The following is a 17,074-nucleotide window of genomic DNA, read 5'->3' as shown; positions in this document are numbered from 1 at the left end:
CCATGGACAACCTTCAACATTGCATTTGACATACATATGGGCATTAGAATTCTTCATATATTTATACTCAAATTTGTTTGCAATGTTGAATTTGTGTAGTTTCTTTTTGAAATCATCCGCATTTACAAAAGTCTGCCTCAATCCTAATAATATCGTCTTCTATTTCAAGGAATTCATCCCTGACAAAGGAGTTGGTGTACTCTCTACTGCATATGGCAGGCTAAGAACATTTTTAGCTACTATGTAATTCACACATTCGACAACATCCTGAATCATTGGCTCATCATTTTGCTGTGACAGTCCCGACAATTTTGACATGCTGCATGTATAATTACAACATTTGTTATGATATTGACAACAACATTATGGCAATTAACAACTTCCATAACCAAAAATTTGTGACTTACCTGTTTTGATCAGCCACTTCTTCCTCTGCATTCTCATTACCTTTAGCTGCTACGTAAACACGTGCATTACTATCATTATACTAAAATAGGTTGTCAACTTCATCATCATCAATGAGATCTATTAATATCCTATCATTAAAGCCCAATGTGTATTTAATATCACGACCATTACTATCTACACCAAACCATCCTCCTATCATAACTCTCAAATCTTCAAGCCTTATACCCTCCTTTATCACTCTTACCCTGATAGTTCCACCATTGTACTTAACTTCACCATCACCATTTTCTGCAAAGTTCCCACCCACTTAAAAGTAACAAGCAAGACGCTTTGAAGATGTTGACCCAATGTTAGATGTCATCAAAGCTATGTAACTTGCACCAGAGAAGCATAAATCAATATTTTAGATCCCTAATAATCAATTTCATTTATCAGGATTTTAAAACTTTTCTTAGGATTTCACAAAAAATGCAATACCCAAAAAACGCACACACCCACTTGCTGCATTAACAACTTAAATATGGGATTTCACAATTCCAATAATGAATTTAACAACACTGACCATCTCGTGCTTACTGTTGGCCCTCAAACTTCATGCCCACGTTATTAGTTCCCACTATTTTTCCATTTCTGATGCATCACTCTCCCATCCTGATCAGATTCTTCATTTAAACCATCTATACTCATAAACCCATCCCCATTCGACCATGCACCAGTAAACCGACTTGAAAACCCAAACCTATCGTTAAGCTCCACTTTCTTACGTAATACCCACATTCAACCCCTCTCTCATTGCAAACCAAGTTGACCACAAAGGAATTCCATCATAATAAATCAGATTTGTAGAATGGTGATAGTTGGAGGAGTAGATAGGAGCATTTTAGGGGAAAATTTCCTTACCTTTTTCGTCTTCTCAGCGTTCGACCTTGCTCCAGCTTCATTTTCGTTTTCTCACCTCTCTTTCTTCTGCTATTACTTGTCATGTGTTCTTCATGTCTTCAGACAAGTTCAGGGGTATTTCAATGTTTTTACCGAATTGTCAAAATTCCATATTAATACCCCATGCCCATTTTGTCATTTCAGTAATTTGCATGCACATTTTGTTATTTCAGAATTCAATAGTCTTTTCTTGTCATTTTCCCTTTAATTAAATTATTAAGATGTTAATATTAATTTCTTGACAATATCCAATAGCAAGCGATGACGATGACCTGGTGGTCTGATGGCCAACTAGTTCTAGTAATTTACCAAATTAGTCAAACTTAATGGCAATATCTTTATTAGAACTCCAATATATATATATTCAACCTTTATTCACTGGATGAATCATTTGAATACATGAATCTCACATTCTCACTTTGAATTCATAAATAAGCATACATGAACTACTTTGATTTATATCATTTCTTTATTCTATAAGGTGCATTTAATTCTTTGGTTATTCAACATCACTGCAAGGTTCATTCACCTTGAACATATGCATCTCATATTAAATACGTATTCATGAACATTTTTCAATAAACAAATAGACGCAAGGGTATATACTCTTAGTATAATCAATTCATATACATGAACACTTTTTTATTCAATGAACGAACCATTTAATATTATTACATGCACATGTATTTCTGACCCGATGGACCCACACAACTTGGACAGATGTAAATTACACAACATCCCATAATGAAATGGGCCTAACTAGTCTTACATACATCTATATAAGAAGCTTACTAGTCATCAGTTTCGTATGTGCTTGTCATCATAAGCATAAGGAGACAAGATGGCTTCAAATGTGTTGTTGAGTGAACAAAAGCACGAGGAGAGGAAAGAAGAACTTGTGTTTCCATGTGAGCTTGGGAACGAGGTTGAGTTACCTAAAAACTGTGTATGGTCAAAGGAATATTTGGTATAAGCCCAAGGTCAGTTGGAAGCACCAATTATAAACTTAGGAGGAGTCCTACGTGGAGAACAAAAAGCCATCAATCAAGGTATTGAACAAATCAGATAGGCTTGCCTAGTGCACTACTTCTTTGTAGTAATCAATCATGGAGTCGATGACGATTTGATCAAGAAAACATATCAGCATAGGATGCTTACTTTAAGCAACCGGTTGATGCAAAAGTAAAGGCCTATAAACCTAAGAGTTCCTTGGCAGGCTATCCAGGTGCTCATTCTGAACGCTTCTCTTCTAACCTAACTTGGAAGGAGACCCTCACTTTCTTGCTTCCTCATGATGATCCACAACCTGCTATTAGAGACTACTTTGTCTCCACCTTAGGCCAAGACTTTTATGAAACTAGGTACGTAATTTTTTTTCCACAAACATGTACATGTGCATAGAAAACATTGATTTTGTCATATTTTGAATAGTTTTTTAGGGAGGTTTTCTAAAAGTACTATGAAGCAATGAAGGAGTTAGGAATAAAGATGATGGATTTTCTATCAATAAGCTTAGGGTTAAATCAGATGTATCTGAGAGAATTTTTCTCAGATGGATGCTCCTTAATGAGATGCAACAATTACCCTTATTGCCAAGTTCCCACTGAGGTTCTAGGCACAGGACCGCATCGTGGCCCAACCTCACTCACCATACTACACCAAGATCATGTTGGAGGACTCAGTTTTCTCAGGCAACAAATGGTTCACTATTGAACCTCTTCCTAATTCCTTTGTCATCAACATTGGTGATACTTTCATGGTACATATATGCGTCCTTTTTCCTTAAACCTATTCTCTATACACTTTTAGCATTCAACTTAATTGAATTTGTATATGTATTTTCAATGCGGTGTTGCAAGCTTTGACAAATGGGAGGCTCAAAAGCAGTCGACACAGGGCAGTAGTGAACAACCAGTGCAATAGTAGGTCCTTAGCATTCTTTATGAACCCTAAAGGAGATAAGGTGGTTCAACCTCCTTCAGATATTTTGAGCTTAGATGGGACAAGGAATTATCCTGACTTCACTTGGCCTAAATTAGTCCATTTTACTTAGTGGCACTACATAGCTGATGAATTCACCTTCCCAAACTTTCTCAAGTTTCGATCTGCCAAGACTCAATCTGTTTGAAACGTTCTACCTTTAACCCCTCAAAGTACGCATTCATAAGCGTTATGATTCAAGCAGATCATGACACAAGCCCGTAGATTTAAAATTTCAACATAATTACTCAGGTTACTATTCATTGTTTAAGTTCCAGATTACAGGGCCAACTTCAAAAATTCATAATTAATTCCATAAAAATCGTATCAGGGTCTAAAATTCTACAGAAAGATATTTCAATGCTCTTTAAGAGAAAAATATCCAATTAGACTTATCCTTGCCCAATTCGTACATTTTAATTAATAAATGTTACTGTTTATTTTGTAAAATCTGGAACTTCCAGATTCTATGCCTCAACTTTGAAAATTTGTATCTCCTTGTGTACACATCCAATTTAGATGATCTACCTCTCATTTTAAAGCTTGGGATATGTTCTATGAGTCTGCCAAATTTCGTCACTTAACTCATTCTTTTGATAGGTCAAACTAGAGCTATAAACTCACTGCTCCAGGACCTATGTTTTATCCCTTAACATCTCTTTACATTAATTCTTTTTATTTCTTTAACATTCATAACATGGGCTTAATCTTTCCCGTTCATACTCATACATTTTTATACATGCCATAAGCATTATAATTAAATACATGGCATCATAGGCATCCACAATATCAATTACATAATAGGAGAATTACACATTGAATAATAATATCATTCATTAACATGAACAATTCTCCACTTTCTTCTCCTTGCTTCTCATGCCATTATTGCCCATTGATGATTGACCTAAATGGTTGGTTAGGAAGGGGGTGAGATTCGGGAGAATCTCAGTAGCAAACAATACCATATTAATCATGCTAGATGGATGCTAATGCACTACATGTAACTTGTTTATTCTCTTGTTAATTAGTGACATACTAGCATGCTCAAAGCTAACTTCTTGATACATGGCCATGGAGATATAATCTACTCATCATGAATAGAAATTACAGTAGCTAAAACATGTCACAATAACATTCAATAACATGTACACGGCAACACACAAGCATACAATACCAAGCAATGACAATAGGTAAGTTCACTTCCTTGCATCTCAAGCTTTCCTCTTACTTTTCCTTTGACTCCCTTGACTTTCCAACCATGTGGGAATTCGATTAACATCACCAAACATCCTCTTGGATATTTTAAGGTCCTAAACATAGTCACATGATCATACAATCTATTAGGACCAAGAGATTACATAATATTCAAGACTACCTCTCTTGAACCTCAATCCTTTCTCTTGGTCTTAGGGTTTTCTTTCTAGCTTTTCTAACATAAATCTCATTATTTCTCATCCTCAAGATCCATTTCTTGTCAATTAGGACCACTTTAGATGGCCTTAGATTCAAGAAGATCAAATCTGAAAAATTTGCTTCGCAGGTACTGTTCACGCAGGAATTCCATAATTTTTGCTCAAATTTGAAAATTCATAATTAATTCTAGAAAAATCCAAATTGAGTGGTTCCAAGTCTCACTGAAATATCCTTAAGTTAATTTTACATGAAAAATAGTTTTAGGAATCAATTCTATTCTGAACAGTACCGAAATTGTATGGAACTCGACACTCTTCCAATGGTTCAACACTGTTTCCAGATTTCAAACCCTAACTTTGAAAAATCACCATAAATCATACACATATCCAAATGAAGTGTTCTACCATGGATTTAAAGCTTACAGAGTATAATTTAAGCATGCCAAATTTCAGAATTAGATACGCACATTAACTAATTCAAAATAGGCATAAAATCAGGTGCTATAACCATCACATACCTTGATCTTGAAGCTTGAACTTAGGTGGACTTTCTCTCACTAGAAATAGCTCTTTCTCTCTCTACATGCAAGAGTAACAAAGTTTCCCCTATGCTTCCTTGCTTGGCCAAAATATGAGGGGAGGAGTGCCTATTTATAGCAAAAAATTTGACTTGAATGGACCAAAATGCCCTTGGTGGCTAATAGAAAGGGTAAGGGCAATCTTGGAATTTCAAGTTGACTTTTACATCATTATTGTATCATCTTCTTGCATCATGCTTACCTCAACCTTCTAGAAGATGTCAAGTGTCATAAAAGTGATGGAGGAGAAGGGAGATTAGATCCTAGCTGTTGGATCAAACTTGTTTCCTAAGTTTCCTCCGAATTTACTTGGCTCACGTTTCTCCGGCTTTCTTTATGGCCTTCTGAAGCTCAGAAAATTCTTCTATTTACTCCATAAATTCCCTTTAATTCTAGAGAATATCTATGAATTTTCTTAGGCCATAACACTTCCTTTAAGCCTTGCATAAAAATTCATTTACTAAAATACCCTTTTATCGGCATAATCGGCTTTTTAATTTATTAAAGCCACTCCACTGGCCTTTTGGTTGCGGACTAATTTTATAAATTAGTACAACCTTTCAACCATTTAATCTCATTTTTGTATACATTTTTGAGGTCTCTTGCTATTTTAAATAATTACCTCAAATAATATACTTTTTACCGGCCATAACCTCATAAATTCTATTTAAGCTGCCTCAGGGGTACTTTCGTCATTTCTCTTCGCATAAGAGTCTTAGAATATTATTTCCCATTTTCTAGGATTTTCTTGGAATTCTCTGTATAATCTTCCATTTTTACCCCAGTTGGTCATAACTTTCTGAATTTATGGTTTAGTCCCTGCTTGGACTTAGCTTCATATAACCATCTCTTTGAGGCTTCTAACTTAATCTTTGGCCTATTTCTATTCTCTTTTCTCTTTCTGGACCCTTCAAGACTTTACTGGAGCCTTTAGCCTTGATTATACTTGAGCCCCTGAAAACTTTTACTTTGCAGTTTAGTCCCTGAAACTGCTATGACATCCTTTCTCATCTTTGAGACTTCTGCCCAAAAGGAGTCTAGTAGTTTATCCAATTCAGGCTATTTCTGGTACTTCTAGGTCTAAAAGTTTGAATGTTACACTGTTTCTATTTAAGTCCACCACTTTATTACTTGTTATCTATAATAATAAAGAATAAAATGTTGTGATAGTGCTATGACATTATGCCCTTTGCAACTTTGGTTTCTCTTTTGCTAGCTTGTTTGCTTCTTATCTATGATAAAGAATAAAATGATCCATGCTTCACTATTTTTTCTATTGGTCCTTTATTTCTAATCTACAATAAAGATTACTCACATATGTGGTGAAATAATTTAAGAGATCAAATTTACAAATCATACTTTTAGTCATTAGTTCATCTCAGCTATAACGAGTAGTAGTTTTTTCCTAAAAAAAATGGGAGTAATAACTATTCAGTATTTTAAAATTGAAGAAAATTTAATTATACTCTTGATACCCAACTTTATTATTCTAATGATAAACTGTATCAAATATGTTTTCACCATTGAAAATAAATTAATATATGCACATTCAATGAGATTGAATTATCCAATACAGTAATAACTTCATTGAGAAATATTTTGTTGTAGTAAAAACTAGAAGAAATAGTACAATAATTTTCTGAATGCCTCTTCTAGGATCGCATGCTATGAGTTCAAAATTGAGTGTTTATTATAGATGTATTTAGTGAGAAAAATATTAATTTAAAATTTTATTTAGTCTTATATGAACATTTTCAGCAAGAAAATTTATAAGAATCAAGTAGCTCTGAAATCTTGTTACTCTAAGGAAACTTTTACTTAACGAAAGTCATGAAACATCTAAAGCATTGCAAACCTTGAGCTCCTTACATTTCTTTTTGTGATAGGAAAATGAGTTCTAAACTTCACTGCTCTCATGGACGTCTTACTTGAAAAATTTCATGAGCTAGTAATTTATAAGAATTTAAACATTAAATTTTAGGGAAAAAGACAAAAAAATGCTACTTAAACTTCATAATCCCCAAATGGTATGTTAAATTTCAGAAATCCTAATTTGGTCTCAAGAGACCAAATTGGGATTATTATGTGAAAGGAAAAGACCAAATTGCCCTTGATTTTAAATATTGTTTTTAAAATATCACAACCCCTACTGGCCGGCCAGTCACTGGAGCTCCGGTGGCGGCAATCACCGGAGCTCCGACGACCAGCCGACAATTGGTCACCAGAGTTCCGTTGGTCAAAAAAAATTTTTAAAAATTTTTTTACAGCTTTAGTATAATGGTTAACAACTTTTGTAATGATATTAACAACTTCAGTATAGCAATTAACAACAGGTTTTCTAAGAAATTCAACAAACTTCGGCGATCGGAAACAATTTTTTAAGAAACTTTTACAACTTCAATATAACCGTTAACAACTTTTATAATGATATTAACAACTTCAATATAGCAATTAACAACAGGTTTTCTAGAAAATTCAACAAGCTCCGGTGACCGGAAACAATTTTTTTGAAAATTTTTACAATTTCAGTATAACGGTTAACAATTTTATGACCTTATTAACAACTTCAGTATAGCGGTTAACAACAGATTTTTGAGTTTGTTAACAGCATTACTGAAGTTATAAAAATACCACTTTTTGAATTTTCTGAAAAACCTGTTGTTAACTGCTATACTGAAGTTATTAATAGAATTACAAAAGTTGTTAACCGTTATACTGAAGTTGTAAAAATTTTCAAAAAACATTATTTCCGGTCGCCAGAGCTTGTTGAATTTTCCAGAAAACCTGTTGTTAATTGCTATATTGAACTTGTTAATAACATTATAAAAGTTGTTAACGGTTATACTGAAGTTGTAAAAAATTTTAATTTCAGTATAACGTTAACAATTACGTTTTTTTTGAAAAATTTTACAACTTCAGTATAACGGTTAACAATTTCGATATAGTAGCTAACAACAAGTTTTTCGAAAAATTCAAAAAATGGCATTTTTATAACTTCAGTAATGCTATTAACAAACTCAAAAACCTGTTGTTAACCGCTATACTAAAGTTGTTAATATAATTACAAAAGTCGTTAACCGTTATACTGAAGTTGTAAAAATTTTTAAAAAAATTGTTTCCAGTCACCGGAGCTTGTTGAATTTTCCAGAAAACCTGTTGTTAATTGCTATATTAAAGCTGTTAATAGCATTATAAAAGTTGTTAACCGTTATACTGAAGTTGTAAAAATTTTCAACTTCAGTATAACGTTAACAATTACATTTGTTTTTTTTTGAAAATTTTTACAATTTCAGTATAACGGTTAACAACTTCGATATAATAGTTAACAACAGGTTTTTCGGAAAATTCAAAAAGTGGCATTTTTATAACTTCAGTAATGCTATTAACAAACTCAAAAACCTGTTGTTAACCGCTATACTGAAGTTATTAATAAGGTCATAAAAGTTGTTAACCATTATACTGAAGTTGTAAAAATTTTCAAAAAAATTGTTTCCGGTCACCGGAACTTGTTGAATTTTCCAGAAAACCTGTTGTGAATTGCTATATTGAAGTTGTTGATAGCATTATAAAAATTGTTAACGGTTATATTGAAGTTGTAAAAGTTTTCAAAAAAATTATTTCCGGTCGCTAGAGTTTGTTGAATTTTCCAGAAAACCTGTTGTTAGTTGCTATACTGAAGTTGTTAATATCATTACAAAAGTTGTTAACCGTTATACTGAAATTGTAAAAATTTTCAAAAAAAAATTTTCCGACCGACGAAACTCCGGTGACCAATTGTTGGGGGCTGTGATATTTTAAAAACAATATCTAAAATCAAGGGTAATTTGGTCTTTTCATTTTACATAATAATCCCAATTTCGTCTCTTGAGACCAAATTGTGATTTCTGAAATTTAACATACCATTTGGGGATTATAAAGTTTAAGGAGCATTTTTCTATCTTTTTCCCTAAATTTTAACTCCTTTAGGGATGATCAAGTACAAATTTCGCTGGAATTTTTGAGAGGACATGACAATGGTGGTCATGCACTTTGTTTCGTTATATAATTGAGAAAATTTGAACTTTTAACTCGATGTGTAATGAAGAAGTTCAATTTTTTTTTTCTTTTCATGAAATTTTTCATGACAATTAAAGGGCTTTGAAATCATGTCATTTTAAAGCATTTTTTCCTCTGAAAATCTCCTGAGAAATTTAAAGAATTCAGAACTAAGGTTTTATATCAATGATATTTGTACAAGAATCTATTATGTTTTAGTGACTAAAGGGCTAATAATATTTTATAGTAAAATTTTTTATTTCTTCATTTCAAGTCCAAAATTTTCATTTTATTAAATCATGTATATTATAATTGGATTTTTCAATTAGTATCAATGTCTTGTAGAATTCTCATGGAAAAATGTTGATTTTATCGACGGTTTGGTTCATAATTAATTATGATTGTATGTTTTGATAGGATTGCAAATATTTATTTTGTCTTCAAATTCATGATAGCATTAATTATTGTTTCTTAAATTATACACGAATTTGTATTATAGTTTTCATTATTAAAATGAATGAAGAGCATATTCTAAATTTGAAAGAAATTCTAATAGACTAATGTCACTTTCAATTCAAATCTATATACAAAACAAAACGTGGATAATAACACCTTACAAATAACTAAACTGAATAAACCAAATCACATTCCCTCACATAACTGAATCTCATATACATAATTGATTAACTAAATATTGAATAACTAAATAAATAGGCAACTGCACGACTAAATAAGCAAGCAGCTACATAACTCAATATCTGAACTAAATTGAATAACTAACTCATGGATATTCATGGGCATATATCTAAATTACACATATATCTATGCAAATAAAACGATTACAAATAAAATGCTAGTGTCATGATATTGCATTAGCAATCTTTTTAGTAAAATCGTATCATTAAATATCCTTCCTTTAACCCTTCAGAATATGCGTTCAAAAGCGTTACGGTTCAAATGATTTATAAAACAAGTCCGTAGATTAAAAATTTACAATTAGTTCTTGAATTACTGTACACTGGGTAAATTCTAGATTTTTTGGTCCAATTTTGAAAAATCATAAATGATTCTACAAAAATCGTATTGAGATGCTTCAAAATTCTAGTCAAATCTCTTTCAATTCTCTACAGAGAAAAAAAATATCAAACTAGACTTATCTCAAACCAATTCGTACAATTTAATTTATGAAAATCACTGTTCATTTGATAAATTTTGGAACTTTCAGTTTTCTTGGCTCGACTTTGGAAATTTGTATCTCTTAGTATACACATCAAATTAAGGTAATCTACCTATCATTTTAAAGCTTGAGATATGTATAATATGTCTGTCAAGTTTCATGGCTTAACTAGTACATTTGATAGGTCAAACTGGAACTGGAAGCTGACTGCTCTAAGATCTACGTTTTATTCATTAGATAATTCTTGCTTTAATTCTTTTTATTGTTTTGGCATGCATAATTTGGCTTTATTCTTTTCCATTCATTCTCATACATTTCCATTCATATCATAAACATTCTAAACAAATACATTGCATCATTGGCATTTATATACATAATTTACACAATAGAAGAATTATACATTAACTAATAGCTTCACTCATTAACATAAATAGTTCTTCACTTTCTTCTCTTTCCTTCTCATGCTCTCCTTCATGCAATCATTGTCCATCATACTTGACCTAAATGGTTAGTTAGGGAGGAATGAGATTCGAGAGAATCTCAGTAGCAAACAATAACCACCCCAAACATACATGGCAAGCTTGGCATTTATAACATGCTTGTAACTTAATATCTTTATAACATAATGACATGTTCAGAAATCATTATGCATTTACCATAAAACATATAAGCCTATGACATATTTCAAACACATTCACAATCACAACACGAGTTCATAAAATTATATAATATAGAAACATGTCATACATGTAAGAAAATACTAAGCACATAAGAATAAGATCAAGTTTGCTACCTTATGTCTTTAAACTTTCTCTTTACTTCCTCTTGCTCCCTTTGCCATTAAGATTGTTTGCTCAACCTTTGCCATTCATCTTCCTCAATATCTTATGACCCTAAATGCATCAATATATCATTTCTACTCATTCATTAGAGCCATAGTAATCAACAACAACAACACTTTGTTTTCTTTGAGTTATATTGACTTATAACTTTTGAGCTTGATTTTTAACTTTTCTAAAATTAATTCCACATACTATTCCCGCACAATTTTACATGTAAAATCTATTTCCAAACTCAAATAATCAAAATCAAACTCCTTCCCCAACAATTAGCCTTGATCGAAATATAACTCAAGTTACATAATCATGCAATTCAACCAATTTTAACATAAAGTCACTTGATTCTTGTTCCTTTTAAGCCTTTAAACATTATTCTAACATCAATTTTATCTTTTCTTATTCTTAAGAATTTCGTGCAGCATGCCCCTTAGAGTTTCAAGCTCCCAAAAATTATTAGAATCCATAACCAAACTCAACAATAACAAGGGTAGTGAAAACTATATTAAAAACCATGAACATACTTTGTTTTGGAACTTGATCTTGCATATAACCGCTTGGCCTTTCTTTCTCCTTCTTCTTTCCCTCTCTAGAATCCATTTTGCAAGAATTTCCCCATAGGTCCATGGATTGTATGAAAATAAGGGGTGGAGAGGGGGTATTTATAGAAAACAAGACTGAATCTGAGCCGTTGATCTTAAAAACATGTGGCTTGATCTGAACTGTTCATTTTCTCTTTTTATCTTGTGATGAAATGTGTCCTATGACATCATGCTTATATCATCTTGATGACATCATGCTTGCATCATCAAGCCACATGCCTTTAATCCAACCGTACACGTGTCTTGCATCTGACCGTACACGTGTCATACATCCAACTGTACACGCAATACCTCGTTTTCCCATCTAACCGTACACTTGTTTCTTCCATATTCCTTCATCATTTTGATATTAAAATAGAAAGGAAATTAATATAAAATTCGTGCAAAATACAACCCTTAGGTATTCCTCCACCTATCTTGCCATTCTGCACCGTATAGAGTACTTTTTGGAATCCTGACTTTTCCAGGACCACTGGAACATGTTATGGTACCATTTTCTCACCTCAAATAAATTGACATGGCATTATATAACATGCCCAAAGAGAGAGTGATGCTCTTTCCTTGTTCTTCCATTAAAACAATTAAAATAATTAATAATATTTATTTCGGAGTGCTCTTGACCAAATTCTTTCTACCAGTCCACGACTTTGAGAATTTGTCTCTAAGTACTAATACTATTTATTCATCACAGGGAATTCTTCTAATTTTTCTTAAGTCAAAAGTCAACCTCTAGACATTTGACTTTAACTTTTCTCGGACAGTATATAAATAGGCTTTAAATTCTATTAAAGCCAACCTTTTCACTTTTGGGGGACGGAATTATTTTTAAAACCTGTGATAATTCCTTCAGTATTTTCTTCCATTTTCTTCCAATTCTCTGAGGCCTCCCTATATTTTAAATAATCCATTTTTAAAAATATTCCTAATCAGTCAAAACCCTGGGAATTCCACAATTTCCTTCTAGGAGCATTTTCGTCATTTTTAGCCTCATACAGACCTATGAACCTTATTCCTATTTTTCTGAAATTTTTCTGAAGTGTTTGGGCCTTAACCTACCATTTCCCATTTTCTGAGATTTTTCTGGGATTTTCAGGCATAATTTTTATTTTTGCCCTTACCGGCCTAAAACCTTACAAAATTACAATTTTTCCCTAATTTGGCTTAACCTCAAAATTCACCTCATTGAGCCCTCTAGCATAACCTTTGGTCTATATTTATCTCTATTTCTCATTCTTGGATCCCGAGACTTCTTCTAATTCTCTAACTTCTTCTTTTCTTAGTCTTAAAAAACTTTGCCTTTGCGATTTAATTCCTGAGAATCCTGCTATCATTTCAGGGAATCTCTGGGACCTCTGCCAAAAAGAATATGGTAACCTGTCCATTTCAGACTAATTTCGGTACTTCTAGACCTAAAATTCAGAATGTGACACATCAACAATTCTAACCAGTTGATATTAGCCAAGGTACGTTAATCGCATCAACGATTTAGTTAACTTGGCATCAACCAAGGTTAATCACATCAATAACTTGATAGAATCGCATTAACGATTCTAATAACTTGGTATCAACCAAGATACATTAATCGCATCATCAATTTTGATAACTTAGCATCAACCAAGGTTAATTGCATCAATTGGATAGCTGCTAGGTGTGCACATACTTTTGCAGAATATTGTACTGAACAGTAAAATGGATGCATATGGCCATGGCACTTGCTGTGGTAACGACTCTACATGTTCTTATGTTTATCTATAGCAAATATGGTACAAACAAACATGCAACTAATGCAAAACATACAAAATAATGATTATAGCGACCTTTTTCTTTGTGTTGATACCTTGCTCTGAGTTTCTTTTTGGTAAGTAGGGAAACCAATTATATCCTAACATTACATGTGTATATATATAATACAAAATGAGTCAAACTTGGTCTGTGGTTAACCCATAACTAACTGGATCTCCCTATAACTCCCCACTGAAGCAAATTCTCTTCTTTTAAGGTGGTTGGTCGTCTTAGACAAACATTTTATATTTTATCTTTATATTCTAAGCGTCTCTAAAGCCTCTCTCTTTTCTTACATTCTTCATGCTATCTAATTCATTATGATTTAGTTAAGGGAGTAACATTCAACTAACTTTTCAGCTTCTCAAACATTAGCCAAAACATTAACAAAGCATAAAATCATTATAGAGTTCCAAGAAATGCCATTTAATCCAGAAAATCCTTCAGCAACTAGCAAATAATTTTGGTCATCATGATAAAGTTTTGGCATGCTTAACATTCTAATACGTCTTTTAAGTATCAGCAACACATGTATACCCCATTCAAATTCATTATATAGCTCTTTAAAACTTTACTTGATATAAGTAGGAAATCAACTTCAAATTCCAAAGTTTCCACGTCATTGGCACCGCATTAACCATCATTTTGACACTTTAAAACACAAGTTGAACATACTTAATACCAAAAAAGCATTAAACAGTAGGTTCATTGCATCTTTAGTTTCAACTACAAATTTTCATCAGGCCCAAAGCGTTACAGACTCGCGCACACATGCTATATCCATTACTTTTTAACATTTCTATGCAATACCCATAAAGAGAAGTCAACCAGCCTCCACTATACAACAAAATGCAGAACTGAACCCATCATTTTAGAGTCTTCAAGTATAATTTAATCATTCTAAATAGTTTTCTAACATTTAAGTGTTTTAATATTGCCTTCATCCTGTAATCTGGAGATTTTCAGCTCTAAAAGTACCGTCTTTATTAGAGGATGTGGAGTCTTAATTCTCATTTAAATGTGCACCAAACACTTCAACTTTCTACAATAATCATCTAGAAAAATCCATGTTATAACAGGAAAAATGATCGTGTACATAATATAATATTTCCTTAATATAACACCTATGTATAACATCATCGTTTTCTCATTTAAGCATTTGACTCCTTTACCATATGAGAAACCATTTAATGCCATATTCTGATTTTTTTTTTTTTTTTCAGATTTTAACCCTATGTTTGGTATGAGGGAAAGGGACATGAGGGGAGGAATAATTTTGATGGGTTTGATTTAAAAAAAATTGGAGAAGTGAGGTTTTAAAATTTTAATAAAAAGAAGATGTATGATAAAAGAGTAATAAAAACTAATTAAAAGCTTTTAACTTCACTTCTTCAATCGTTTTAATTGAAATTTTCCTTTCCTTCCCCTCATACCAAACGGGCTGTAAGTTACACATCTCATTGTCCTTTTTGGTTTTTTAAGAATCATTAACCAGAGCAAAATTTATCTCCCTTTAACCAAACCAACCAGTCCGTACGGGGGAGAAGAAAAGAGCCCGTATTCTCAAATCTTAACATTCCTAAACTCCATTTTACAATCACTGGACGTGATTTATAGATTTTTCATAATGATTCGGTACTTTAAAACATTAACCAACAAGGTCCAGATCACCTTTTTAGTTTCAAGAACCACATTAAAATCATGATTTCAGATTCTCTTAAGCATGATTTAGAATTTGACAGCATTAACCAGGAAGTTCTCATGCATTATATTCTGCTTCAACTTTAGCAATATATCATATAAACAATAGCTCAGCAAATCCCAGCTTCAAGAACATTGATCTAATCATCATTTGGGCATCTTTAACCATACTTTAATACCTTGAGTCGTTGATTTAATATTCAAAATCCCCAAAACAGCAATTTATAATCAGCTTTTACACATGCAAACATAGATAAATATCAAACAGAAAGCTTCAATTAAATTCCTAGCTTCAACTTTGAGCTCATAAGCCTTAAAAAAAATTGATTAAAACAACTACAATCATATTTCAGGTTCAGAGTCATAAATCAATGGGTCCCAATCAACTTTTAGCTTCCAATCATCAAATTCATTCGGGTAGCAATAAGTCATAATATAGATATTTATATTTCAGCTTCAAAGGCTCTATTCATTAAGACATAATATCACACACCCCTATAAAATGCAAGCTCTCTTTTTCTAAGATTACTTTCCACCTTTAAGAATCATCATTCCAACCACACGCATAATATCAGATTCATGAGTCGTGCCCCTTTTAACTTTTTTTCTATTAGAACTCGAAGCTGCCGTAGAGAACAGAAACCCCTGTTTCGGTGACCAATAACCAGCAACAAAATAAGCAGCGGAAAAAACATGCAACACCATATCTTCCCCAAACAAGCCTTAGTCCACCCATAACTACTCTTTTCATAACTTGATCATCAATTTCTTCACTTCCTATCAGATTTCAGCAACCCACAACCTCCAAAACCTCACGCAACCAGTTAAATAGAAGGTAGAAGATGGGTTAGAAGGCTTACCTCATTTGGAAACCAAAGTTGCATGCAACAAGAGCCTCTCCGATCACTCCTCCGCCAACTCTTCCTCCTCTCAGATACTCAGGTTCGCTCAACTCTCCCTCAAGTTTACAACTCGACAAATTCAAAATGAGAAGGGGAAAGGAGTTTAATAGGTGAGGCAGCACGGGTGGTGGGCGCAGGGGATTTTCTCCGGACCATTTTGCCCTTGCTCCGATTTGCTAAAATTGTAAAATAAATCCAAAAATAAATTCATAATGTTTGATATGGATTTTCTTTATTTGTTAGCTTCTCTAGCCCATAAAATAATTTTTCTAAAATATTCTGAGCTAAAAATTAACCTCTACTTATTTTTCTTGAATTTTTCAAGAAAATAAGCCTCTAGTTTAGGAAATTATATATTAAATTATCTATATTCTTTTTTGGGAAATAAACTCTTCCATAAACTCCTTTATTTTTCAAAATAATTATCTGTAACTTTTTCATAATTATTTTAAGCCTTTATATATTTTCAATGATTATTTCTTTCTTGATTTTTCTCCATTTCTTACTTGAAAATAGGCTTTTATATGGAGTAATTATTTCCTATCCCCTGCTTGGATTAGAAGAAAAGTTAGAAGGAAAGAAAATGAGAGGAAAGAAAATAGAGAGAAGAGAAAACTAAAAAAAAATATTATTACTCATCTTGCTTGGATGAGTGAGAGAAAACAAGAAAGAAAGAATATGTATAAATATCAGAATGACTAAAATACCTTTATTATAATCAA

General features: G+C 32.5%; 1 protein-coding gene across 1 annotated transcript in view; it reads left to right on the top strand.

Moving 5' to 3' along the window:
* Positions 1-2,188: 2,188 nt before the first annotated feature.
* LOC114743118 (probable LRR receptor-like serine/threonine-protein kinase At3g47570) overlaps positions 2,189-17,074 on the top strand; it is a 64,764-nt gene continuing 49,878 nt past the window's right edge. Inside the window, exons 1-2 of the mRNA XM_028931313.1 lie at positions 2,189-2,314; positions 2,497-2,708. Coding sequence (XP_028787146.1) covers positions 2,189-2,314; positions 2,497-2,708 — 338 coding nt within the window. The remainder of the gene's footprint in view (positions 2,315-2,496; positions 2,709-17,074) is intronic.

Source organism: Neltuma alba, unplaced genomic scaffold (assembly GCF_004799145.2).
Source record: "Neltuma alba isolate B1F8T4 unplaced genomic scaffold, ASM479914v2 tig00000628_pilon, whole genome shotgun sequence".
Classification (NCBI taxonomy): domain Eukaryota; kingdom Viridiplantae; phylum Streptophyta; class Magnoliopsida; order Fabales; family Fabaceae; genus Neltuma; species Neltuma alba.
This window is presented reverse-complemented; position numbering and strand designations above follow the sequence as displayed.